Source organism: Hylaeus volcanicus, chromosome 1 (assembly GCF_026283585.1).
Source record: "Hylaeus volcanicus isolate JK05 chromosome 1, UHH_iyHylVolc1.0_haploid, whole genome shotgun sequence".
Taxonomy (NCBI): Eukaryota; Metazoa; Arthropoda; class Insecta; order Hymenoptera; family Colletidae; genus Hylaeus; species Hylaeus volcanicus.
The window spans coordinates 2979176-3004310 of NC_071976.1; the positions used below are offsets into that span (position 1 = coordinate 2979176).

At 42.4% G+C, this 25135-nt stretch overlaps 2 protein-coding genes across 2 annotated transcripts; both read left to right on the forward strand.

Annotated features, from left to right (window-relative positions):
• Positions 1-108: 108 nt before the first annotated feature.
• Positions 109-6525, forward strand: LOC128873151 (uncharacterized). The gene is made up of 14 exons (XM_054116500.1): positions 109-125; positions 369-588; positions 691-825; positions 1048-1140; positions 1222-1386; positions 1634-1765; positions 1829-2040; positions 2172-2215; positions 2744-2840; positions 3097-3351; positions 3703-4125; positions 4185-4347; positions 5323-5771; positions 6047-6525. Exons 2-14 carry the CDS (start codon positions 417-419, stop codon positions 6239-6241), a joined length of 2535 nt encoding a protein of 844 aa, XP_053972475.1. The 5' UTR covers positions 109-125; positions 369-416; the 3' UTR covers positions 6242-6525.
• Positions 6526-6999: 474 nt separating this feature from the next.
• Positions 7000-25135, forward strand: LOC128878320 (glucose dehydrogenase [FAD, quinone]). The gene is made up of 8 exons (XM_054126439.1): positions 7000-7151; positions 12995-13164; positions 16735-16978; positions 17117-17375; positions 19280-19540; positions 20926-21156; positions 23476-23803; positions 23919-25135. Exons 2-8 carry the CDS (start codon positions 12995-12997, stop codon positions 24229-24231), a joined length of 1806 nt encoding a protein of 601 aa, XP_053982414.1. The 5' UTR covers positions 7000-7151; the 3' UTR covers positions 24232-25135.

Below are 25135 nucleotides of genomic sequence, written 5' to 3' on the forward strand. Positions count from 1 at the left end.
GTGGAAAATGGCTGATCTTGATGTTTCGTATAAAAATATTGTTTGCACGAGTAAAATTGAAATACATGTGCCTGAGTGGTTGGTGGAATATAAATAATAAAAATTGAGGGCTTCCCTACGCAACGGTAAAATCGATACTTCCAATTGGACCTCTGTTTCGCCTCTTTAAAAATTATTTTCGAGCGATTAAAATGTTTTTGAGAATATATAAATTTTCTTTCACGATTTAGAAAAATTTTAAAAATTAACGACGCGCACTTCTGTAAGATTATTGAAAATTGTATTGGCAGACAAAAATTCATGGCCACAATGAACGTGTTAATAGAATCGAACGGACCTATATACACGCGTCTGACTTTGTTACACAGTCTCCAGTTACACCGTTTACATCGGAACATGATTTACCCATACCATTTATGCCAACGGCGTTGCCTCAGGTGCTGCTGGCGATCGAGCAACGTCTGGTATCACGTTCCACGCTCGTTTCAATCGCCATGGAACGGAAGCTCGTTAACATCAGGCATTTCTCGTTTTTTATTTTCTTCCTATTGATCACGAGGGCGCGTCTTCTGGGCTTCAACGAAAAAGGTGAGCTCGTTCGCCTCTGTAGCATTCGCCGATAAAGGAATTATCCACCTAACGAAATGCAATTACATTTTGTTTTAACGAAACTGAAATTACTGTGCATAGATAACATCGTTAACAACAACCACAGGGCGTGTATGTACGTGCAATGCGAGAACGACGACACCTGCGTGCAACGAAAATTTCGATGCAAGGATCCTCCCTGTCCCAGTATGCTTTACTGCGCGAAATCACGAACAGGTAAGTAGCTTAAAGAACGTACAAAGCATAGTATTGTTGATGAGATTAAATCGTACACGGCAACTCGAACCGCGAGAACGTAAGAACGGCACCAAAAATCAAACGACTCCGTTTTTTACGAAAAGCTGTTTATCGAACAACGTTTCGATTTGGACGAGCTCTATGAAGCTTGTCCATGACATTCTGTGTAATTACTGTGTATAATAAATCGCATGATTGGAGAATCCATAAGAGGACCTTCCACGTGCGACACCGTACGCTGCAGCATCGGATATGTGTGCATGCTGAAGGTTCGACGATGTCGTTGGGACGAAAGTAAGTAAAGATTAAGTAAACAAGGACTTTGTTTGTCCGTAACCAAATTAAAGCAACGAACGAATGCTTGGCGTTCAACAGGATGCAAGCAACAGATTGCAAGATGCGTGTCCCGAAAGGAGTACCACGAGGGTCCTGCGTCCTGTGCTGGCTTCGAATGCCCTCAAGGAAGTCAATGCATCCTCAGGGAGTCGTTCTGCGTCAGCCCTCCCTGTAAATTACTTAGGAGCTGCGCCAAGAACAAAGGTCAATCGTGACACTCGCGAAACTTCGTTCACTTGTTAACCAATTCCAAAATTTTGTATGAAAGGACCTCTGTTATTCAAACTAGTTCGTTGATAGTTTTCTTTTTTTTTTTAAGTTGTTTATTGAAGCCATTTAGTTTTACATGAACTGGCGACGAGAGAAAAGGGATTGATTTATCAGGAAAAGTAAATAAAATACAAGGTACTACAAAACCCTGACTACATGTTAATAGCTTTCTTCGTTTCAGAGGTGAACGTTTGGTTCAGTAAATGTCGAAGTCTGGCTTGCCCGTCGGAGTACGAGTGTTTCCTGCGGAGACCAGAGAAGAACTGCTCGAATCCACCCTGCAAACATGCACCAGATTGCGTAACAACGACGGGTAGAATTTAATTCGAGATCAAAGCGTTCGGTAAAGGTAATTAATTGTATCATATTTTTGCAGAAGACGAGGTAACGAACGAACACTGTCGCGGATGGATATGTCCACGGATGCAGAAATGCTCCGCGGAAGTTTCAGAACCTTGCAACGCGGCGGACTGTAACGTTCGGAGAACCTGCAACGAAGAACTACGAAATTACTCTTCACCTCTCTCGAGAAGATCGACGATGGATAACGTAGATCAGCTTACAATACCTCCTCAAGTTGACGTGAAGGTACTTCGGTTTAGTAATTCTATTAAAAAAGTATAAAATAAATAGTACGATATAATAAAATGATGTAGAAGTCCACAGTTTTGTGTATCGGTATATTTGTACATATATCTCGTCGAATTTTTATTTTTCAGATAGCTGGAAACACCAGCCAGGAAAATATTGACGAAAAAACGAGGTGAGTAACGTCCTTCGATACAGTTCGCAGATATTCACGTCACGAACTCCGCCGCGAATACTCTTCTGTAGGTAGTTCTCGAGTGAAAAATTCCCTTCGACGTTCCGTAAATTGGAAAAGAGGGGTTGCCTTCCGCGAGGAAACGAATATGCCAAGTATACGCGAAATCGCTGTCTGCTTACGAACTTTTCATGAATGCCACATCCATATTGCCGCGATATTCTCGAAACTTTTTGACCTACGCTTTACATGGATGAAATTTTAAATTTCGAATGAAATCTCGAACGGTGCGTCGGTAAAATGGTCTCGTTAAAGAATGTATAAAAATTGGAAATGTATTAAAAAACATTTATTTGAGTTATATAATATATAATTACTGGTGAACGTAGGTTTCGATACGAAAATATGAACTCGAGCTCAGAATCCATAATTTGAAATGAAATTGTCAGTAAACGCACGTTTTAAAGCTTAAGCAAAATAGCGTCGATTAACCAAATGATGTCTGTTTGAACGCCGAGTGCCGCGCAGAATGCCGCATTCGTGGTTGAATCACCTGAATTCGAAGACCGAATTGGACGCCATTGAGCTCTGGATACAAAACGCCCAGGGACAACGAGATTTCAAGGTAACGAAGCAAACATCGAAAATGTTTCGTCATTCGGTGAATGGAAGTAAATTGCAGTGATCAAGATACGTTATTCTCATATATTATTCCTACTTTTAAATCGGAAAATCCGATGTAGGTTGCTTCCCGGAAGCAACGAAAAATGTTTAAAGCCGCAGTGTCTCCGAAACTAGACTCGTGAAAGTCACGCAACCCCAACGAAGCTCTCGAGGCCGACGTTTTCCGATAAAAGCTTTCCACGACCTGTTATTTCCAGCGATTCCAAGATTGGCTTCGAACCGTCAAGGATGTACTCGGTTCTGGAGCGTACGCTGCATGGATCAAGGAAACTCTTGCCTCGACGTCGCGCGGCGAGGAATTTCGTAAATGGCTGCGAGCGTCGCACGTTCACGGATCCCTCAACGTCGATAAGCTCGATAGCGAAAAACCGATATTTCCGGGAAGAGAACGACCGCGGAACGAAGTGCCACACTCTCTGACGGAAAATCGATTACCCATTCATGATACGTTGGTAAGGATGATGGAATTTTGATTAAAATTTAAGGGAGCTACCGAGCGCTGTTATTCATGGTGCAGCAGGTCGTTTATGTTGAGGGCCGTGCCAGAATGTTGCATGGTAAAGTAGCTTTTCGTAAAGTAAATGGACTGGTCGAAGATTCTTGGGAATTGCGTGAATTTTTAATGTGGCTTCTTCGGAGGATAAATAAATAAGAAAGGGATGATAACGATGGTCTCACTGCGAAATTGTGCAAATTGTTCTTTAAAGCACTTGGAACCTGAATAAATTTAGACAACGACATGTTCATGAAATCAACCTTTTAAAATTTGACTGTCCGATCTAATGGCTCTGAAACTATTGCAGACGACACTTTCACCGGACGATTTGGCTAGAAGAATGGACGAAATTAACTCTCTTCTAAGAGAACAGAATCTAACGAGTGTGACGGAAAGACTTCTTGTTCCAAACAAGATTATGCTGCCGGCCTACAGCGCTTTCGAGGCAGCTCTGTTGAACAGTTTGAGGGAGTCCAACCTCTTCCCTTATTTTAATCCTGTTCGAAAGGACCCCGTGTATAAAGAGGAGGTAGTTGTACCTCACCAATTACCAAAGATCGCGAACACCCACGGGCAATCGTACTACGTGTTTCCTGTGGAGAACGTCGAAGGACCAGGCAGCACCCAGGCCATCGATCGTGACTTCGATCCACGCCACACTTCGCCGAATGGGGAAATAATCCCAGAAGATAGGAAAGAACCCAACGAGCAGGAAAATAATTTCTTTTTCGTAAGTATTCGCTTGTTATTCCTCGTTATCGCATCTCTGTAACCATGTCTTTCTTTCAGAACTACGATTCGAGCCCAGTGATCCACGTTCCCGATCACGAAGATGTTGCAAACAGGAACTTCAAAGGCATACCAGACAAAATTTCTTTTTATGGCCACGACACAGGGACCTTCACAGATAATTCCGAACCAATATTCAACAGGCTTTTTTCCGATAAATTAGGTGAGCTCTTCGTCATCTCACCACTGAACTGGTGCTTACAATTTTTAAGTACTTCGTTCCATCATCCACCTTGCACCAAGTGGAACACATCTATCAAAGACTTACAATTACGATACAATTAATTTAAAGACACATTTGACACTCGTTGGTCTCGACTCAACGAATGGAAAAATTGGATAAATTTAATCCCCCATCGCCCCAAGTGAATTTATCTCAGAGATTAGTCTGTTTTTACACGCCCACTGTCGCTAGCCGCGGGCCATCGATCCTGGAATCTAACATCATTAGTTTAACGATTTCAGTTCGCGTTTGTTGATCGTTCGCGACAGTGGAATACAGAAAAAATGTACAGCCAACGATTCCACCTGACCCTCTCAACTTGACAACCCGGTTTGGCCGAGGAATTAACTTAATTGGCCACGCGTATGAGACCCGTTATGTATCCAGTCCGGTATTCATTAATTCCTGTTCGACAGTCGGACCGACATAATCGATTCAGTATTTTTAGAAAGTTGCGTCTCGTGACGCAATCCTTTTTTCTATCGCACTTACCATTTCATTTTTTTATGTTTTAAATGTGGGAGCGAAAAATACCAGATTTAGTATCGGTGCTGTCAGAGCGTTGAAAGTAATATTTGCGTCTTCGACAAAGCCAGGGATTCAAGACTCAAGGATTCTGTTTAAATTAAACAAATTTAAAGCTTCTAGGTAGCTACGAAACCTTCGTGGAAGTCTGTTTAAATGCCATCATGGCAAGTAGTAAAACTGTTGTATAATATCTTGTAAATAATTAGTTATTCTCGGTTGGATGAATATCACCAATGACCTTGTGTACGTTATGGATATCATCTATCATTTTTCATGAGGAAAAAAGCGCTCGTTACGAGTCACCGTATTTATCTCGAAAATAGACGTACACGTACAACTTTACTTATCGAATGTTTATTTTTGTAATAAAGACATACATTGTCACAGGTGATAGTCGCACTTTTAGCGACTCGAGTGAACCAAGCATTGATCTACCATTGATTCAAAGCACAGACGAAGACGAGGATGAATTGGCTCTCGATATATTCCTCGAACAGAACAAGGAGACCCTCTTGCCTTACCTGCAAACCCTAATGGAGGCACTGGACCTAGAGGAATCTACTTCGAACAGCTCAGAACTGAGCAGCGATGGAAGTTCGGTGAAAAATACATTCGTGGACAACAAAGAGCTTCGAGACTACCAGAAAACCTTTGAGAAGACCGTCATCTCTTCGACAATTAAACCGAAGAACATTTCATGTGATCAGAAGTCATCGAACGAAGGCACTGTTCATGCCTCGCTGAGAACATCCGATTCGGATCTTCCCAGAGATAACAATCTTGAAATGCCTCGATATCTAGACAAACGAATTCCATCGACTATGGATCCTCAGCAGGTGAGTATCCTGTATCCTACGAGTATCCTGCTGCAACAATTCAAACGGAAAATGAATAGAACAAAATAGAATTGTAACTTTCTAATTGTATTTTCGGCTTGTCACCTGTCTCTAGTCTGACGTGACAAGATATAGAATGGAATTGTTGTGTCTTTCTTTTTTATTGGTCAAAGATATGATCAAAGGGGAATTTTTGTTAAGAGAAACTGTTGCTGTACAGTTTTAACGCTCTGCGCTGGACTAAGATAAACCGGTCTTTTTAATTTCGTCATCAGGAAAAGGATCCAAGGACACGCGAACCGATTTACGGAGACGAAGACTCCAAGTTTCGATTCTTTTACGACGTACCGAGTTATGGTGCTGGCGAGAACGTTGCTGGCGAAGATTACGACTACGAGGTTGATAGTAGAAGTCACGTTGCAGAGGGTCGTGACGTGGAATCCGCCACGAATCACGGAAAACATCATTGAAACAATATTTCATTAAAACATAACAATTAGTAAATATATTAATTAGTTAATAAAATGTTTTATTCGTGCTTCCCTAAATTTAGAGGCACGTTAAAGAAACGATTTAGGAAATTATCAACTCGACTTCAAAACTGTTTCACGTACACCAAAATGAACGACGAAAGAATGGTAAGAAAGTTTACGTAACACGAGGAATATATTTCCATGCCGTCATTAATTCTCTGTCATTAAGTTTCCCATGTTACACATCCGCGACCGCGGGAATTACTTTCTTTCTGTCATTAAACTTCGACGAAAATGCAACGCGAAAACTATTCTTGAGAACAAACGCATCCTGGATCCGTTTTAACAACACCCATCGTGCCACTGAACCAGATATTAATAAACTTATCATAATTTCGAAGAGAAGGCATAGTTGAGTATACTTAAATTAACAGTACACCGACATGGATTTATTATGAATATTTTATACGGACAATTATAATAGGAGCTATAGTAACCACATGGCATAGAAAATAATTTTTGCTACAATTCAATATTCGAAACTAAGAATATGACGGTAAGTATTTGGTGTCACTGCTCGCGAGTAATTAAAAAATGGTAAATAATTAAAGCACGAAGAAACGGTGAGCGCAATTGGTACCAAGGAACACCGAGATGGGCGCTAAGCCGCTCGAGTCATTTCCATAAGCAGGTACCTGGGCAGAAGGGAAGGCAAGAAAGTGGTGGAGGTTGTCGAATATTACAACCGCGATGGGGAATGGTACCAGTTTAGTCTGCTGTTGATCGCGGTGCCGTGAACCACGGTCCTGTTCCTCTCGAGCGTGCAGTGAACATAAACACGCCGAGGATCCTCGGTGTCGCAAGTGCGATATTCACTCGATAGGATAAGGACAACGACCCTCTAAAGGTAAGCCAGTCTCGCAGGTTACGCGTACAGCTCGGAGCGTCGCAGATGTTTAGACGTGGGAGTCAAAGCAGGGATTTATTTTGCATCACGATATCCATTTAAATTCCTGATAGTCTATTCAAAATTAAAAGCTTGAAGATTCTTTTGGGAAACCCTTTAGTGGAATATTATGGTGTCGGTGTTCAGAACGAGATAAATTTTGAGTCTCTGTTATGAATTTCATACCGTGACGTTTGGGTCCCAAGGATTGTTTACTTTTGTCATTTAAGTTTTCTTATTCTTGCTGTACTGTTTACAATACCAAATCCTTTATATTCTACGATATTCAAGTTAGTTTAGATAGTAGTGAGACGTAGATTCCTATGCTAAGTCAGCTTTACATTATCACACTGAATACTGTATAATAGATTGCATGTTTTAGTTAAATTCGAGCCAGCTCATATTATTCTGATATTATTAACATTAGGTAAAGTCAGTTTACTCAAATTAATTAGGAGGGTTAAACAAAAATGAATTTGGTTATATACTTGTCTTTTTATATGGATAAAAGTCAGCATAGGTAATTGGCGAACAATATAGACTTGTGAAATTTAGTATGGATAAAAATGATGTGGTGTTCTGAAACGGTGTTCTGAACTTATTGTTAAAATTTCACGGAGAAAGAAATTTTGGTTGATGGAGCGTTTGAATTTTTTGCGACCTGGAAGATGGACTCCTCTTCAAAACGAGACGCCAAAAGACGCGTTAATTATGACTAGCGAGTTCCGTCCTTTCACGTCTCTCGTTGAACAATACCCCCCCGCACGGAAATTCAACAAAGTCGCATGAATTGTGTAACGACATGTAACAGGACAAGAACACCTGACACGATGAGATACTACCATAAACTGGAGTGCATCTTCTGCCATTGTCAGTTAATTACGCGCGCATTATAACGAAGAAAAAATAACTCGAAACGAAATTATTTACAGCGCGCTAAGAACGTGGAGCATTACATTTGCTAAAATAATTAAGTAAGAAAAGTATGTTCTCCCGTTTAGGAAACGGTGGATTAGCAATTCAAACGCTGAAATCCTACAACGATCTCAATCTAAAATCCCGAGATTCACTTTCAGCGCTATGAATATGTAAGTCGAGTAGTGCAATAATGCCGAGGCTGTGGCTTGCACACTCGAAAATGCAGGATTCAGCAATCTTCACCTATCGTTAGAATTCTTTCATCTCAATTTTATAACGTCGTCTAATTCCTTGAGAATTTCAGTTACAAATTATCTGTTAGAACCAACAAATGTTTATTTCGTTCGAGGTATTCTCAATAGAGCCTGGTAAATGGGTCTAAAAAATGGCACACGGTCTGTAAAGAAATCGACATTACATTACAAATTGATCTCATTATTTGTTCGCGTTACATCACCGTGAAGAATGAACGAGAGAAACGACAGCGCTTTCCCATAGACCCACATAATATGTAGATACTTTGCTGGCAATTTCTCATCATAGCAACCGCGTTTATGTCATACAGAATTAATCGCGCTAGTCTAGATACACCCATACAATATTAACATAAAATTCTGATTATTCCGGTCCCTCGGAATCACATCAGAGAAGTTTGCAAATGGTTTTGACGTCAGGACTCCCCAGAAAATTAGGGTTACACAAACAAGAGAGCGTCAGAGCTGTCATCGTCTCCACGGAACGTAAACCAAGTGGGAAAGTTCTCAATTCACCGCTTGACAGCATAACAACGCCGACACTGGCATTACAATTAACGTGGCGCGCGGTTTTGACAGCTTTACAGCATCGAACGAGCGCTGGCAATTAACACAATGCTCGCGTTATCTCAGTATCTTCCTGCGAAAATTACAGGACTATCATTAAGAGGACCGTCTGGCGCTCGAGCTGGAAATTGCCATCTTTATCAATTTTTCTTATAATACAGCGCTTTCGGTGCGATTTAATTCCGATTCAAAGGTGGCGATGGTCAGCCAGGTTTCGAAAATTTTATTTTATTTAATTTCGTATGCAACCCCTACTCGAATGCGATGAACCGAGGCTCTAAACTTGTTATAAAAGCAAAAAGAACAATATCACTGTTTCTTTGTCTCCTAACTGGTCCAGGCTGCTCGCTCGAGTGAACGTTAATTGACAGCCAAGTCGGCGGAATTAATTGATCGAAGGGGAAAAAAAATTCGTGAAGATCTCTCCCGATAAAGGCAAAGAGTTGCGCCAGTTTTTGTTCGCGTATCGCGTTACGCTGTTTGATTCACTATCATTGGTTGTGCCACGGCATACCTTGGCATTAAGACTCGCGGAATCATTCCACCTTTCCCTTGAAATATTCCCACCAGGTCATCGTACTACTTGTCTTACATTCTCTCCCCGAGCTTGCAAAATTAACGGCCAATTTACACTAGCGAATCCAAGGGATACCAAGTGGCTTGTTTTTTTTATAGAAATCCATAAGAAAATAAAATAACAACAAAAAATACAGTATGCAGTTGCTCGGAATGCGTAACACGAGTTATATAAATATTGATTGACGTTCGTGTGCCTGTGCGGATGAAGTGTAAAACGTTGCAAGGCTCGATAAGTAGATGGTGATTTTAATTGCGCGATAGTTGTAGCCACTTGCGAGCAATAATTACCTCTAACGAGCAACACGACCGACCGGAGCCAGTGACAACTTTCGAATAATTTGTTGGGTACAGAGATTTTAATTTCGCGTACCTATTTCTCTAAGTGTCGCACGGACTGGAAAAATGATCGAATTTCAGGTCGTCTGTTCTATAAGCGCCGCACTTCTTTTCTCAGCTTCGACATTTTCTGTGTTACTCGTTATTTAATTCTTCGCCTCGTCACGTCCGTCGTAAATTTCGCCAAACTCGCGGAAATTGCGTGTATGGAGTTTCACTATGGAAGCTAGTTTATAAACCTGCGAAGTAGTATTTCATCCCGGACAGAGCATCGAAATGCAAGTTGCAGCAATCGGGACGAGATATCACCACGGCTTGCGAATAGCAAGTTTAACGAAGCCGAATGAATGTAGAGAGCCGCGTGCATCATCATGCGACGAGGACTCTCGCCGATAAATCAGTAACTTTTCCTGAATAACATCCATTCGTGATTTTCTTATCTGCTACTCATCCCCGAATGTTTCTTTATCAAATTGTTAAATTGTAAAATTTTCAGAGGACCTAAGAGTTGTCAAGATTTGAAAATTATTTCCAAACATGTTTATGTGGAAACAAACACGGGTTCCTGTTATTTCCTGAATAATGTCACCACGTTCACCCTGGAGGCAAACGTTTGACGTCTTGTGACAAATCCACGTATCCTCTGGTAGAATGAAATATGGCGACACAGGGAACGGAACGCGTGACACGTTTGAAAATTGCACGCGATAGAGCTCGATTGTAAATCTATATAGCAGGTAATTTCTCAATCCGCACGCGTGCAAGGAGACCTCAACTGGAAAGAAAAGGAAGTCACGTTTGCGGCGTCTGCAAAGAAAGTCTGTTGTCGAAAGAAGCCTTCATTGTTAGTCAATTTTCGTTAAATGAATTTCTTTCGGATGCATCGAATAGGACCGCCGACAATTTTAGGATTCAATCGAAACTTGGAGTTATCCAACGCTGACGCGAAACGATTCTTATCACAAGATAGTCGAAGCTTGTCGAATGTGATCAACGAAACATCTCGCTGTAACGATTCGCTGTCGATTCATCGACAGATTGGAAAAAGTGAAGAAGGAATACAATAGAAGAATGCAACAATGGCAGAAATGTCTTTCGCCGTGACAACCGTACATTCTAGACCCAACCGTCGCATTCTGATACGTCGATTCTCGGTCGAGGACATGAAAATTTATTCCCCTGCGGATTTCGACACGCTCGTTGTCCCGGCGAGACACGTGTCGCCAGCTGCATTTAACTTGTCGCTTGTAAAAGTCTCGGCGGAAAAAAGAGGAAAAATGCTGCAAAAAAAAAAAGAAAAAGAAAACAAGAATCAGCAAAAGTGCGTGACTTTCGTAATTGATGTCGAGAAGTATGGTTCTCGGTCAGTGAACGTAACGGTGTCGAAGGTGTGCGCGCGAGATCTTTGTTCGTTCACACCGTATGAATATCCTTTTACGCACGGGTCTTTTTACCATGTCTAATGAACGGTGACAGTGTCATGTTTTTGTCTAGTTGAGGTACAAAAAAAAAAAAAAATACGAGCGTACATACGCGTAACGGTAATCGATTCATAGCGATGCTACGAGTCGATGGTCATTATCCTATTCGCAACGTTACGTCGTAATCTTACTTTCAGGATGACGCGATATCATCCGTGATATCATCCGTGATATTTGAATGCTGAGTTATAAGTAGACTGCGCGTGTCCGTGCACTTCGGATACGCAAAATGTATGCACATTATTCGCGCCAGGTAAATATGAATGCATAGATATGAACGAAGAATTAACGAACATGAAGCTAGAGTATAGGTACGTAAAATAATAGCATGTAGCGATATCTGGTGTCATCAAGTTTTCTCCACGAAATAGAAATGAAAATGAAAATCTTCCAAAATCTTCTAAAAAGTTCCAAGACTCCGAAAGTGCAATTACGACCTAGGTCTATTATCCAATTTATGGTTATTCGAAAGTCATCGATGAAATGAAGCAGTTTCTCAATGTTTTTATCTACCGCTTCATGAATTATTCGCGATTGAAAGTGATGCCAGGAGAGCCTCCCTGTAAATTACGTCACGCCGGGGACTGAAAAGACCAAGAAGAGAGTTTGAAAAGGCTAGGACTAGGAACCACTGATGCGTAGCGCCAAGTCCGCGACAATGAGGCTCTAGGAAGAGGAAACCGCGGCGTGTAAAAAAAAAAAGTATAGCACCATTGGAGGATTGCGACGGTTACAGGGGTACCAGAGGCCCCCTGATCGCGATAGAAAGCTCGACTCGATTCACTGCGTCTCGTGAACTCGTCGAAGAGTCCTCGCCTGTTCCCGTGATCTGAAAATCAACCGGAGAACAAGCGGAGGATCGTCGCTATCCTCGTCGCTGATTGGTTGCGTCGATCGCGATTACGCGACTACGTGACGTGGCTCTCTCGCCGTTTTTCCTTCGACTCGAATTGCGAATCCTCCGTTCAACGTAATTAAGATAAAAGTACCGGTAATTGGACACCTTTAAGGCATTTCTCCCACGGAAAAACTGCCGCGTTTCCTTTGCTTATCGTTTGGATTCCCATGCCACTGGACCAACTATGGCAAATACGAAACGTAACAGTCTTCGATACTAGGTTCACAGTTTTATCCATTCCAAATTTCGCGTGGTCCTACAGAAACTGTTTATACTTTTCGCTAACTATTTAAGATACGTTAGGAATTATCGAGCTCAAGAAGCAACTCTAATAATAACATTAGCAGCTTCTTAATTTTTGTCCTCTCGTAACTGTCTCAAATAATGCTTCGCAACGAATAATATTGCATCGCAATTATCATGTTTATACATATGGATGATTGGGAAGCCGACCAGTCTTCGTTAAACGAGGTACTCCTGAATTTCGCAGCGATACGACGAATGAATCCAATTTCCGTTGAAATTGAACAATCTCATCTCCCGTGTTACGGTGTGCTGGCACGTGTCCTAAGTGTTGCACAGAGTTGTTTATTACTGCTCGCGAGTGAAAACGTTTCCTGCGGCAACACGATTCCACTTTCAGCGAGGATATCTCGCGAAAAATAAAACAAATTCTTTGTACAGCTTCCGATTGGGTCGTTATTTTAGTAAAATATAGATCAACGAAGAGTATTCATTTATTAACGTCTAAAACGTTGACGAACATTTCAGATGAGCTGCAACTGTCCACTGTCGCCGTCGACTGGACCGACTCTGGCATCGACATGCGGGGGTCAGTCCTTCATGCTCTTCATGGGCCTCCTCGAGGTGTTCCTGCGGAGTCAATGCGACCTCGAGGATCCTTGCAACAGGCCCCTGCCGCCCAACACTGTCAATTCCAGGTAATTAAAATATCCGAAGGTCGACCGCGCAGCAGGCTAAATACAGTTCACGGTCGGCCGAAATGACAAACTCCTTCCGATAAAGGCGATTTGACAATCGAGAAACTCGTTTCGTTCGTCCAGCCCGAATACAGAGTTAATTGAACGCCTTTCGAAGCACACACGTGCGTGTGGAACCGAGGTTTCTCAGAAATCGGGAGCAGTATCAGGGTCGCTCACCTTGCCGAGGTCTACGACAAGGTTTCGTAGATTTAAAATTGGAAAAGTTGTCTCGGGTGGACGTTTATTCGTTTTGGGGTAGAGATACTGAAAGAAGACACTGAAAATCGACACTGATACTGCGTCGTCATTTTAACAATCAACTTATGGCAAAAGGGAGACTCGGTGAAATTTCCAAGATGCCTTCGTCCTTTCTCTTTTCCATATAATCCACGTAACGCGGCTCCTCTTTCCCGTGTAATCCACATAATATAGATTCCTGTTGTCTGTGTAATTCGCATATTCTTCCTTCATTTCGCTGGAGGGAGAGGGGCGGCTCGACAAACTATTAGAGCGTATTAAAAAGTCCGGAAGAATCTCCGACGGCTACCAGTAAACTTCCTCGAGGAGCACCGCGTTCCAGAGCGTTTCACGACCCGTTGAACTATGGTGGATCTAAAAGACAGTCTTAATTGTCGCGGACACGGTTCACGTAATGCCGTAGAAACTCAGTGTTGTCTCACTCGGAAGTGAGCATCCATGCACGGCTATCCGTGAAATTGTTGCGTACGTGCATCTACGCGTAATAGCCCGGGGCCATTGTTCCGATGATTCTCTCACGTTGCATCACATCTGGCCCGATGCATCTGCGCTTGCACTTATGCCGGATGCAGGTTGAAGCAACCAGCCGAACCTCGGCAAAAGCTGCCTGAAAAACGAAAAATGAAAATCGGGAAAATTGAACAAGAGAGAAGATTTCAGAGAGAACGTCGACAACCTCCGTCGAAAACGTGTGTAATCGTTAGAAGGAGGGTGCCACGAGGATTGTCGTCATAGTTGCTTCTGTACCAGTGCGAAAAATGTGAATTACGAAGTATCGGCAATCGAATGGAAAGTGTATCGACGCCAATTAGGTCTGCGAGTCGAATTAAATGGCGCGTGAAAATGGTGCGAGACTATGAAAACTCGTTACGATCTCTGCATGTTTCACATTTATCGATAACGTGTTTTCGACCGTGATTTCGGTCCTCTAAAATAAACGATAAATTGGCTGACATCGACGAGTGCGACGATTACGCCATCGAACAAAGAACGATTTCGTAATTTCGATTCGAATGCTTTTCTGCTTTTGTGTTTTGCATTCTCGATTCACCTGTTTCTGCGGCCATTATTATTACCTCGCATAGCGTAACACGGTAACGTGTACGCGTTCGTATTGTTTCATTGAACTGCTTTTTTTTTGCGTCACACTTAGTCTAGCATTCAGGATGCGATCACTGATGGCGGCGAGGAACAGATTTCTTGGGCGATACGCCAATCGCTTCGTATGCATCGACGTTAAATCGTTTTCTTTGAATGATTAACACCTTCTAAACATGTCCTGGTTCTATAAAAAAATTCCACAGTGGAACCGTTCGTGAAAACTTAAAATAAAAGGTAAAAATACAAGCAAAGGGGCTACTAATTCGCGACGTACTAAAATCTCGATACTTGCGTACCTACCTCGTTTATTGGGTTCTACCTCGTTCATTAAATCGACAAGTGATGGTTACTCAGCAAGGAGTGTAGCAGGAGGTAGAAGCAACAGTTTGTAAGTAGCGCTTCTCCTCGTGCGCCAGGTACCTCTATAATTACATGAATTTGTTACTCAGATAATTACAGGAATTTTCGGTCTCGTATTACCGCAATTATCGAGCTTCTGCTGCAATTTAAAATTGAAACTTGTTAAAAATCAGTTACCCGCAAACTGCCCATATAATTAGGAACAATGAAAATCGCACTGTGCTTCTAATAACACCTTCGAGGCGATTAAAACGGCGAGAACGAGGTAGCAGCTTGGACTCTTCCCACTTCGAATCAATTCTTTCCGCCAACTAATTGCAACTCGTTTCGCGCGACTTTGTTGATATGTTATTGAAATAAACTTGCAAAGTGTTGCGTGCGAGAAGAGAAGGTGAATTCGCGGGTAATTAACACGCGTAATTCGAATCTCGTTCCGCCAGGACAAACTGGTTTCGTTTCGCTTTGGATAGCTGGCCCTTCGAACAGTCTCGTTTCTAATCAAAGCTTGAATCAGTCAAGGCTGACTCGCGATAGATAAAACGCTGAAATTAATACGGGGCCAGAGTTATTATGAATAATACACCGACGAAGGAATGACAAATTGCCCAATGGTGCTCCGATGAAGTCATTACTTATTCAGACGGTAATGGCAACAGCTGAAACAGTTCTGCGATGCTTAAATGAGAGTAGCGACTCGATGACTACTCAGTGCCTGGAACAACCAATCATTTACGATTACGAAAGCTAAGTTGGCCAAATGGTAATAGTTCGAGTTGAAGCAGGGGAGTTAAATTGATGAAGAACGTGGCCCTTGGAAAGCAGAAAATAAATAATGCCGGTGCAATGACTGTGAATTCTACTGAAAATTGGAGGCACGCATTGATGCATGAATTAAACAATTAAAATTTGTTATACTATATATCACGACCGAATTTTAAGCATCAAGCAAGTAGCAATAATAAACATTCGCTGTTCAGATTCATATTTCAGCACGCAGGAGTAAGCCGTCGTCCCTCGGCGAGCCAAGTATACGTTTCACAGCGCAGTGCATGCGCCTGGTGGCATTCAAAATACCATTACCACTTCATGCGAGCGTCCCCAACTGCTTAGAAATCCACCTTTCGCTTGACTCTGCCCCTAGCCGAGGCTCTCGTTCCTTTAACCCAGTTTCTAATTCGCAACACGCGGTAATGTCGCGTCACAGACGTCGTAACGCGATTTTTCACGTCAAGGGACTACCTAATACATCGATAAAGTCCTCGCGGGGAAAGTGAAACGTCAACGCGATCTTGGTCAATGGTAACGGCTCACCTTTCGTCGGGTGCAGAGCCAAGAATGTGGAACTGTGATTAGGGCCAGTGGAAAACTTGACTTTGAAAGGTTTGCGTAACCGAACCTGGAAAACACGTGTTCTTTATTTGTCCAACTCGCAACACCTGTGGTTCTGGGACAAGGTGTAACTCGGTTGCGTAGGTGGCAAGTTTCAAACGCGCCTCTTCGAAGATTTCCTTTTGTTACATAAATTTTAAAGTAAACAGTCTCGTAATAAATCAAATTGTGTTATGGTAGACTTGCAACTAAGTGAAAGCGATACGGTACCCCTTGACACCTGACACTAATGACCTCAGCATCGACACCCAGTGTACAGACGAACGAGTGGCATGTCACTCGAGCCTCCGCGAGTACTATCAATCACTCGATCGACCTAATATGGATGATGTCAGGCTCGTGGAACCGATAGAAACAACACGAGAGCCTGGAGGGTCGAACTTCGAGCCTGTAATAACCATAATGGACGTTTGCGTTTAGGTACGACTTCGTGGTGATAGGAGGGGGGAGTGCCGGAGCAACCGTGGCGGCTAGACTGTCGGAGGAACCAAGATTCTCGGTGTTGCTGCTGGAAGCTGGGTTGGACGAGCCAACTGGGACACAGATACCGTCGTTTTTCTTCAATTTCATTGGAACTAATATCGATTGGCAATACAATACCGAGAGCGAGGAAGGGGCGTGCCTGAACAAGGAGGACAGGAGATGTTATTGGCCCAGGGGGAAGGTAACGTGAAATGTTAATTTAGGAAAAATGACAGGCAAGACATAGGCAGAAATTTCCAACAGGAACCTTAGGAACTGAATTTTTAATAAAACGCAGGGTAATCAGTTAATTTCAGGTACGTTTAATGAAATTGTTCAGGTGCTGGGAGGAACCAGCGTCATGAATGGAATGACATATATGCGGGGCTCGAGAAAGGATTACGATGACTGGGCCAGGCTTGGAAACGTGGGCTGGTCTTATCAAGATGTCCTTCCATTTTTCATTAGGAGCGAGGATAATCTTCAACCGAACACTATGGATTACGGTTATCATGGTGTCGGTGGACCTCTCACGGTCACGCAGTTTCCATACCATCCACCTCTGAGTTACGCCATCCTCGAAGCTGGAAAGGAACTCGGTGAGTGCACCTTATTCCTCTTTTATTCGATACGCCCGAATGAAACGAAAATCCTTTAATTACGTTTGGGAATAGAGGATAGCCTCTAAGTAGGATCTACGGGCTCGAAGAGGGTTCCTTTCCTGCGATATACTTATTTCCTCGAAGCAGTATAGTACGCGATAAGCTAGCCTATGAGACTAGACGACAGTTTAATCGCCTAGCATGATCCCCTCTGCATCCACCGACCACTCTGGCATCTTACTAAACTTGTCGAGCTGCGATTTCTATCTGTTTAAAGTGAAGTCAACATTCTTCTCATGAAAATTACGACAAAGTTGTATTACCTAAAGGGAGTCGAGCAAAATCCGTCTAGCATATGTAGGCGATTTTCATTCCTCACTCATAACTATGCATTAACACTAAACCTACCTCGACTGGTCGAATGACCGTTTTCAAACTTTTATATACAACGTTTTATAACAGCTCTTATATACGACATATGTTATATACAATTGGTTCATGTATTATTCAATTTATTTCCATGTCAAATATTTTTGCAATCAATTCTAAAATGTGTCTTTAAGACTTGTCATTTGCTTCATCACATTAGGAATAGTTTAGTGTTAAACACATCAGGTATATGAACAGGTGTGACACAAGCATCAAGATTAAATCGTGGACGTTGCAATTTAAATTGCATAGTGCGGTCATATCCTTGCGTAGCTTTACGTACAGTCGTATTATTCAACTAAGATATGTCCCCCTTTAAACAAAACACTAAGAGACCCCGAACAACCTCCTCCTTTTTTCGAAGTCGATTAAAACGAACGAGATGGTAATAGATCCGTAGTCTACTTAAAGCGAGTCGTCCCGAAACCTGTTATTACGCGATAACGAGTAACTCGTTTCCTCTTTATTCCGTAGTATCGTTCCCATGAGTCTAACGACCTGTTTGGGGAGTCCATCGAAAAAGTTATTACGTCAGCCCGGCTACTACCGTAATTGCGCCATATGCCACCGTTCATACCGGTAACTTTTCATCATTGTCGAATTATCCAGCGGCAGATGGAACTCGATAATCGATGATCGCGTGTAACCTTGTCACGATTTATAACCGACGCATGCTGCAAAGGGAAATTAATTACGTTTCTCGCACAAAAGCTCGACCGGGAGTATGCAAGGCTGATAACGTACATAAATCATGATGAATGAACCTTCTCTGGCCTGAATTCTTTTTTTACTGAGTAATAAAGAACATTTTTTACATGGCTCGAGGTATTCAGAGTTGAAAATGGTCCCGGGTGCGTGGTGTTTTTATGTAACGGACACTTTCCTTTTTATTAACTCGTCAAAGCAGTAATGTTTTCAGAAACTCGAGGTCAAAAGCTGCAGTACCGTGCAAATGGGGTAATCCTGATATAGTCGAGAATTCATTTCAGCGGATTTATGTAATACGCGACTTTTCGGTGTGTTTTACTGTCAACGTATACATTATAAACCCAACTTGTACACGGATAACGAACGTTAAATTTATCGTATCATTCCGTCGTGCAATTATTTTTGTCACGTTAAAATCGTACCCGGAGTGTCGAGACAGAGGATCACTTAATCCGGTTGAACACGATTAGCATACCTGTCCCGTTATCTGAACAAAACTCTGATGTGGGACGAACCGTAAATAACATATTCAACGGGATCAATTGTAATGCAAATTGTCCGTAAGACTCTTTCCTTGTGCCTGGAAATATATCGTGTCTTTCCAAGAATTTCAGTTTGGAAATTAAACTAACACAATTCTGTGACTGTTTACATCCACGATCTCGAGGCAAACGAAGTCGAGGATCTTTTCATAAATAAACCAGTTGTCCAAAATTGCTAGTAACCTCTAAGATGAATGTTCCATTGTCTGAAACTGTTCGCAGGATACGGCACCGTGGATCTGAATGGTCGAACTCACACTGGATTCGCAATAGCGCAGACGACCTCGAGAAACGGTTCCCGACTGTCTACAGCCAGGGCATTCCTGCGTCCTGCCAGGAATCGCCCGAATCTCCATATAATGCTGAACTCCACGGCCACCAGGATCCTTTTCGACAACAACAAAAGAGCTGTCGGCGTGGAGTTCGTCCACGACGATAAGACTCATCGCGTTTCCGTGGCCAAGGAAGTCGTCGTAAGCGGAGGTAATTACTCTCGATCGATTAACCTTACTTATTCACCGACCAGGAAACTTTACTTCTTACTTTTCTTGTCTATAAGTCACTTAGTGAACGTAGAACAGGAACGGATTGACATTGCAAAGAAACGAGATTTACAAATTAAATAAACAAACGTCAATTCCTGACTTTATAAATCTACTCAAAGTGTATTCCGTTTCTAGAAGTGTTAAGTTATGTTGTAAATTATTTTTTCTGTACCGAGAGTCGATACAAATGGTAGCTTGTAAGACCAGTACCATTGCTACTTCTTTTTATACCAATTAATTTACATTAATTCACGTTTTCGATCAATACTGCCTCCTTAACGGCTCGGGCAGCTGTCAGACGAGCATTTGCTGGAATTAGAAAAGGTAATGCACGAAAGGAATGCGTTTCACTCGCCAGATCCACTGCTCAAACAACAAACTCATTACCAGCGTACCGCGCAGCTTCCACGGTTTGCAGTTCTCTGATTGCATTCCAATTTCGAATCTCGATAATCATACATGGAAACACAATTTTCCACGCGGCCCTTAAGCGGGTAAACTGTAACCGCGGGATTGCATCGAGCGGAAGGTAAACACTTCGCGAAAAAGAATTCTTCTCCGCCTGGATTATGTTACCACGTGTCAGAGCGCAATCTGCGATATTAAAAGAGAGATTAAAGTTTCGATTATTCGTATAACATGGTTTCACTATTTTCAAAAGTTCAAAGCCCATCCTTAGTTTAATCGTCGAGATCATTGACAACCTTGAAGAATCGTCTCTGAAATATCTTTGTTTCGGTACAATTTCGTTGATTGAATCCTATCGACGATCAGACATCGATTCTCACGCGAATGATAGAAATTGCGCGTCCTTCGATGGCACAAAGGACGCAAAGATTGCAACGGAAGGGGACACGGTCGTTTGATGTGACGTTGATGACTCTTATAGAGGGCTAGCGTGTAATTATACTATAAAGAACAACACCAGCTGCAAGGCCGTTCGCGTTTGGACTTTTGTTCCACCCATAAATCCCCATGATTTCATTTCGATCATTTCATTCGATCCACGCGTTCCTTTGTTCGAGTTATGGTCGGTGGTCGCATCCTGTCGAAAATATTGCTCGCTTCCGATCGAATTCAATGTCAACTTTTATACAAACTTCTTTTCACCTGAGGCTATTCAGTCTTTTCAATGGGCGATCCAATTAACTCCAATTTTGAGGGGGTCAATATTTGATAGAAACTTGTACTTTCGATAAACCTTTTTTCCAGTGGAAATTGAGTGCACTGCATGATCAGTGAATTACTTTCAAACCAGAATTCTTCACGTTTCTTTAGGCTTCAGGGCAGTTACACAATTCACTTACTTTTCTGATATTTAAGGCGCTGTGAACTCGCCACAAGTACTCCTGAACAGCGGCATAGGACCACGCGGAGATTTGAGTGCCGTTGGGGTTCCTGTCGTTCACGATCTGCCAGGTGTTGGCAGAAACCTGCATAATCACGTCGCTTATACATTGGTCTTCACCATCAACGACACCGACACAGCACCCCTCAATTGGGCCACTGCGATGGAGTACCTGCTCTTCAGGGATGGCCTGATGTCTGGCACAGGTATGCCGTTGATTAAGTTCGTTTATCAATTAGAGGTTCGACACCGTGCTTGACAAGATTAAAATAAGACACGTAAAGTTGGTTCACTAGTTAGAAAATCAGAAGGACAGAAACTGTATATCGCCATCAACGTCAAGTGAAGCTAGCGCAAGTAGAAACGGTCGGTAATGGACAGACACGTTTACCAAGCTGTAGAAATGGGCAAAATTGTATTCGCGAACCAGTGTATAGCGACTGACCGACGAGACGTATATACGATTGAACGGTCAAATTATTATTTTTGTGCAATACTTTCAAATTAAACGTATGAAAGTAAATTTAAATTAACCCTGCGCGACACAGTTCCTTCCTGACATCTTCGATTAAGAGTCGAGCTCAGGGATCTGTATAACATATTGTGTATATAAATAATTACAGTTTATTATTTTATTAGATGTCATCAATTCCAGAGCTATAGTTCGTCTTCAGCATCGCCTTCGTTGCCCTTGCCAGTTTTTAATTTTGTTAATCCATCACAGCGGTATTCCCCCTTAATCCGCATGCTTCAGATTTTACAGTGTCGCCGATTCGATGTAGACGCGTTACAGACGCCAGGAATGTTACAAATGTTTAACAGATTTAGAGCTGGGAACATTCCCTAGCGAGTCGCAGGCGAAAGCGACCTAACCACGAGGCGTCGTTCGAAAAGGCGCGACGGGTAACGATGCGGAAAGGGCAAACTCGTCCGATCGTGCAAGTTGCATCCGAAACCACCGCTTCGAGGAACCCCTATGCAGTTATCCAGTGAAAGCGCGTTGCACAATGATCCTGGTTCGTGTTTGCCGATCGACGGTGTCGCAATCGTGATCGGATCGGCCTGTTTACCGTCATTGGAACCGATGTCGACATAGAAATCGGTCACCAAGGGGTTCCGTAGCAGTAACACCCACCCTGTGGTATCATGCTTCTGGAAAATTATTTAAACAACCACTCTGTGGACTTCTGAAGAGAAACGAACTCGGTATCTCGGTATTTGGTTGGCCGGAGAGTTCGTTCGAATTTTAACGCACAAATAAACAGTGATTTTTAGTGATATCGATCGAGGACAAATGCTTTCAAGACGTTCTTAGAAGCAGTATCGAAGCTAGAGGACACGTAACGTAAAAGGAACAACAATGTTAGACAACAAGATGCGACTCGCTAAAGGTGGACGACAGCTACAGAAATTCCATCTATCGACCTAGAGAAGCCTAGTACAGAGGGCGTTTAAAAGTCCACGTAGCAATTAAACATTTATTTAAATGCGAAGAATGCCTAGACCTGGAGTATACCGTTGGAGAATGAGTTGAAAGTGTTTAGATTTTAATAAGGAAAAAAGAAAACGTAAACACCCCATGTTCTACCAGCTGCCAACGCCAGCCTGCCTCGACGGATCAATTATCCTGAGCGGCGTTTCTCGAGAGACCAACATCAACCGTGCACCTCGTTGCAGAATTGGACCAATTAACGTTTGATTCGTAACTCCATTAACCAACAGTTCCTGTATTTGTTTACGAGCGTAACAACCATCGCGCACGTTGGCGATCGTTTTCGATGGCTGAAGTCGCGCGCGATCGGCGCTGGAAGTCTTTTTACAGGATTCTAATCAAGCGGCTGCAATTTCCGTGAACGATGGAGCTCCAGGTTACGGTGGATGGTATAATCAAGTATTTCACTTGATCGATAGATTGGAGAGAGACGAACAAAGTTGTGGAGTTCTTGCGACTTCAGAGAATTTGAAGAAATGTTTCCATATTTGCGAATATATAAATAATTATTAAGAATAAATCATGCTATTTCTTCTATACATTTTCAGGAGTAACGACCAAGTTTGAAATACCATTCGACAATTACGCGATTGTTTTCCTTTAACATAAGTGGAACTAAACTTTTAACCTTAAGGAGTTCGCCTGTCAAGGTTTCTCTTGCTTCGACAAGAGTTTACTCGTTCGAATTGGGAATGACTCTCCGTATCGGTGTTTAATTGTTCGGAACGTATTATCCCTTTCGCAAAGCTCGATCGTTCGTGATCTGTTCTTCTTAAGGCGTTCGATACCAACATGGAGAACTGGTTCAGGACAGAAAATTGCTCGAGGGGGCCTGTTTTTGTAGTTTTCTCAATTTTCCGCGTCGAAGGTACCCAACGAGATTCAATTGGCTCGACCGCTTAACTCTCTATTTCAGATAGAAATAAAATTAACAGAAATATCACGACATACTCTCATTTCGCGTTTATTCATCACCTTACGGCTACGAATTCAAACAAAGTACCTTTCACCGATTCTGTGGATTACTTAACAGGCATCTCCGAGGTGACGGCGATGATAAACACGAAATACGCGAACCCAAAGGAGGATCATCCGGATATTCAATTAATTTTTGGCGGTTACCTGGCGGACTGCGCGGAGACTGGCATGGTGGGCGAGTCGAAGGGAGCTAATCGCACGATATACGTAATACCGACCTATCTGCACCCAAAAAGTCGCGGTTACCTTCGTCTGAGGAACAACGATCCTCTTTCCAAGCCTCTGATCTATCCGAAATATCTGAGCCACCCTGACGACGTGGCTGGCCTCGTCGAAGGTATCAAATTCAGCATCAAGTTGGCAGAAACTGGAGCACTCAGCAGGTACGACGATATTCGCTTCTCGCTATTCAAGAATTATTTTATTACTTTATCTAAAATGCAAATTTGCTTTCCTCGATACGATCCACGGTTCTCCAACGCACGTTTCACCTTCCAGGTATGGCTTCCAATTGGACCGCACGCCTGTGAAGAACTGCGAACACCTGAAATTCGGCTGCGACGCTTATTGGGAATGCGCAGTGAAACACGAGACGTCGCCAGAAAATCACCAGGCAGGTTCCTGCAAGATGGGCCCACCTGACGATCCCATGGCAGTGGTAGACAACCAATTGAGAGTCAGAGGGGTCAGAGGTGTCCGCGTGGCCGACACCAGTGTCATGCCGATGGTGGTCTCGGGCAACACGAACGCTCCTGCCATCATGATCGGCGAGAGGGCCGCTGACTTCATCAAGAGGACCTGGATAGGCTGAGGAAATGCTATCGTTCGCTGAAAGAAATTTCTAATCGTCCTGTTTGGTTTTCACGGCAACGATTCTCGTCTCCTTAACGTGCAGTGAATATTCGAACTGTAGCGAGTGTTGGTCCACGCGAACATCTTCCAAATGGTAGATGTCTGAATGATCTATTTTGATTACGTAAAAATATCTTGACACGTGTCGTAAAGGAAACTTGATGATTTCGAGGCAGATTTATGAAGTAAGGAAATGATTAAGTAAACGTGCAGACATTCACGAATAAACTTTTAAACCTTAAGTCTTTTACTGCATTAAGTTATCGTAATAAAATACAAGTATGATATTATTATCATAGAGTATATAGAGTACTGTGTAGATATAATGTAGGAAGGATAGGAATAAAATGAGATGGTAACCGTGTAATACTTTGATACCTGTTGCATGTTTAATTAATTCTAACCATCAAGAATTTCAAGCACAGGTATGTATGAGAAACAATGCGCATTTTACCAACTATCACCTTGCTATAATTTCCAGGAGCCTAAATACACAATCCAGCATTCGTCGTAATACTTATTTCTACAACCTCCGAATGTCTCTTTTACCAAGACCTTGGTTGTTCAAGTTTAACTCCGATGTTACCCTGATTATATTTATCAACGGAAACAACCGGTCGGTCCTTGGAACATTGAAAAATACGATCCATAAACTATTTTAAGTGTCTCAATATCCTCGCGCGTTTTATTACTTTCGGACGACGTAAACTTTCCACCTCGCCGCTTAATCTCTTGCTTTTCCTTCGACTCGATGTACTTCCCTATTACCGATTCCTTTTATTCGGCGCTTCGGTCGATATTCGTCATTGTTTACAGTTCGAAGCGTGGTTGTTGAATCAGAGATGGGCAGAAATAATATTGGA

What these genes read in the sequence shown, in the direction of transcription:
- LOC128873151 (XM_054116500.1), top strand. Translation starts at nt 417, where the DNA reads ATGCCAACGGCGTTGCCTCAGGTGCTGCTGGCGATCGAGCAACGTCTG. An exon ending in TCTGGGCTTCAACGAAAAAG is followed by an intron (nt 589 to 690) that starts GTGAGCTCGTTC and finishes TACTGTGCATAG; the next exon opens with ATAACATCGTTAACAACAAC. An exon ending in CTGCGCGAAATCACGAACAG is followed by an intron (nt 826 to 1,047) that starts GTAAGTAGCTTA and finishes GCATGATTGGAG; the next exon opens with AATCCATAAGAGGACCTTCC.
- LOC128878320 (XM_054126439.1), top strand. Translation starts at nt 12,995, where the DNA reads ATGAGCTGCAACTGTCCACTGTCGCCGTCGACTGGACCGACTCTGGCA. An exon ending in CCCAACACTGTCAATTCCAG is followed by an intron (nt 13,165 to 16,734) that starts GTAATTAAAATA and finishes GTTTGCGTTTAG; the next exon opens with GTACGACTTCGTGGTGATAG. An exon ending in TGGCCTGATGTCTGGCACAG is followed by an intron (nt 21,157 to 23,475) that starts GTATGCCGTTGA and finishes ATTACTTAACAG; the next exon opens with GCATCTCCGAGGTGACGGCG.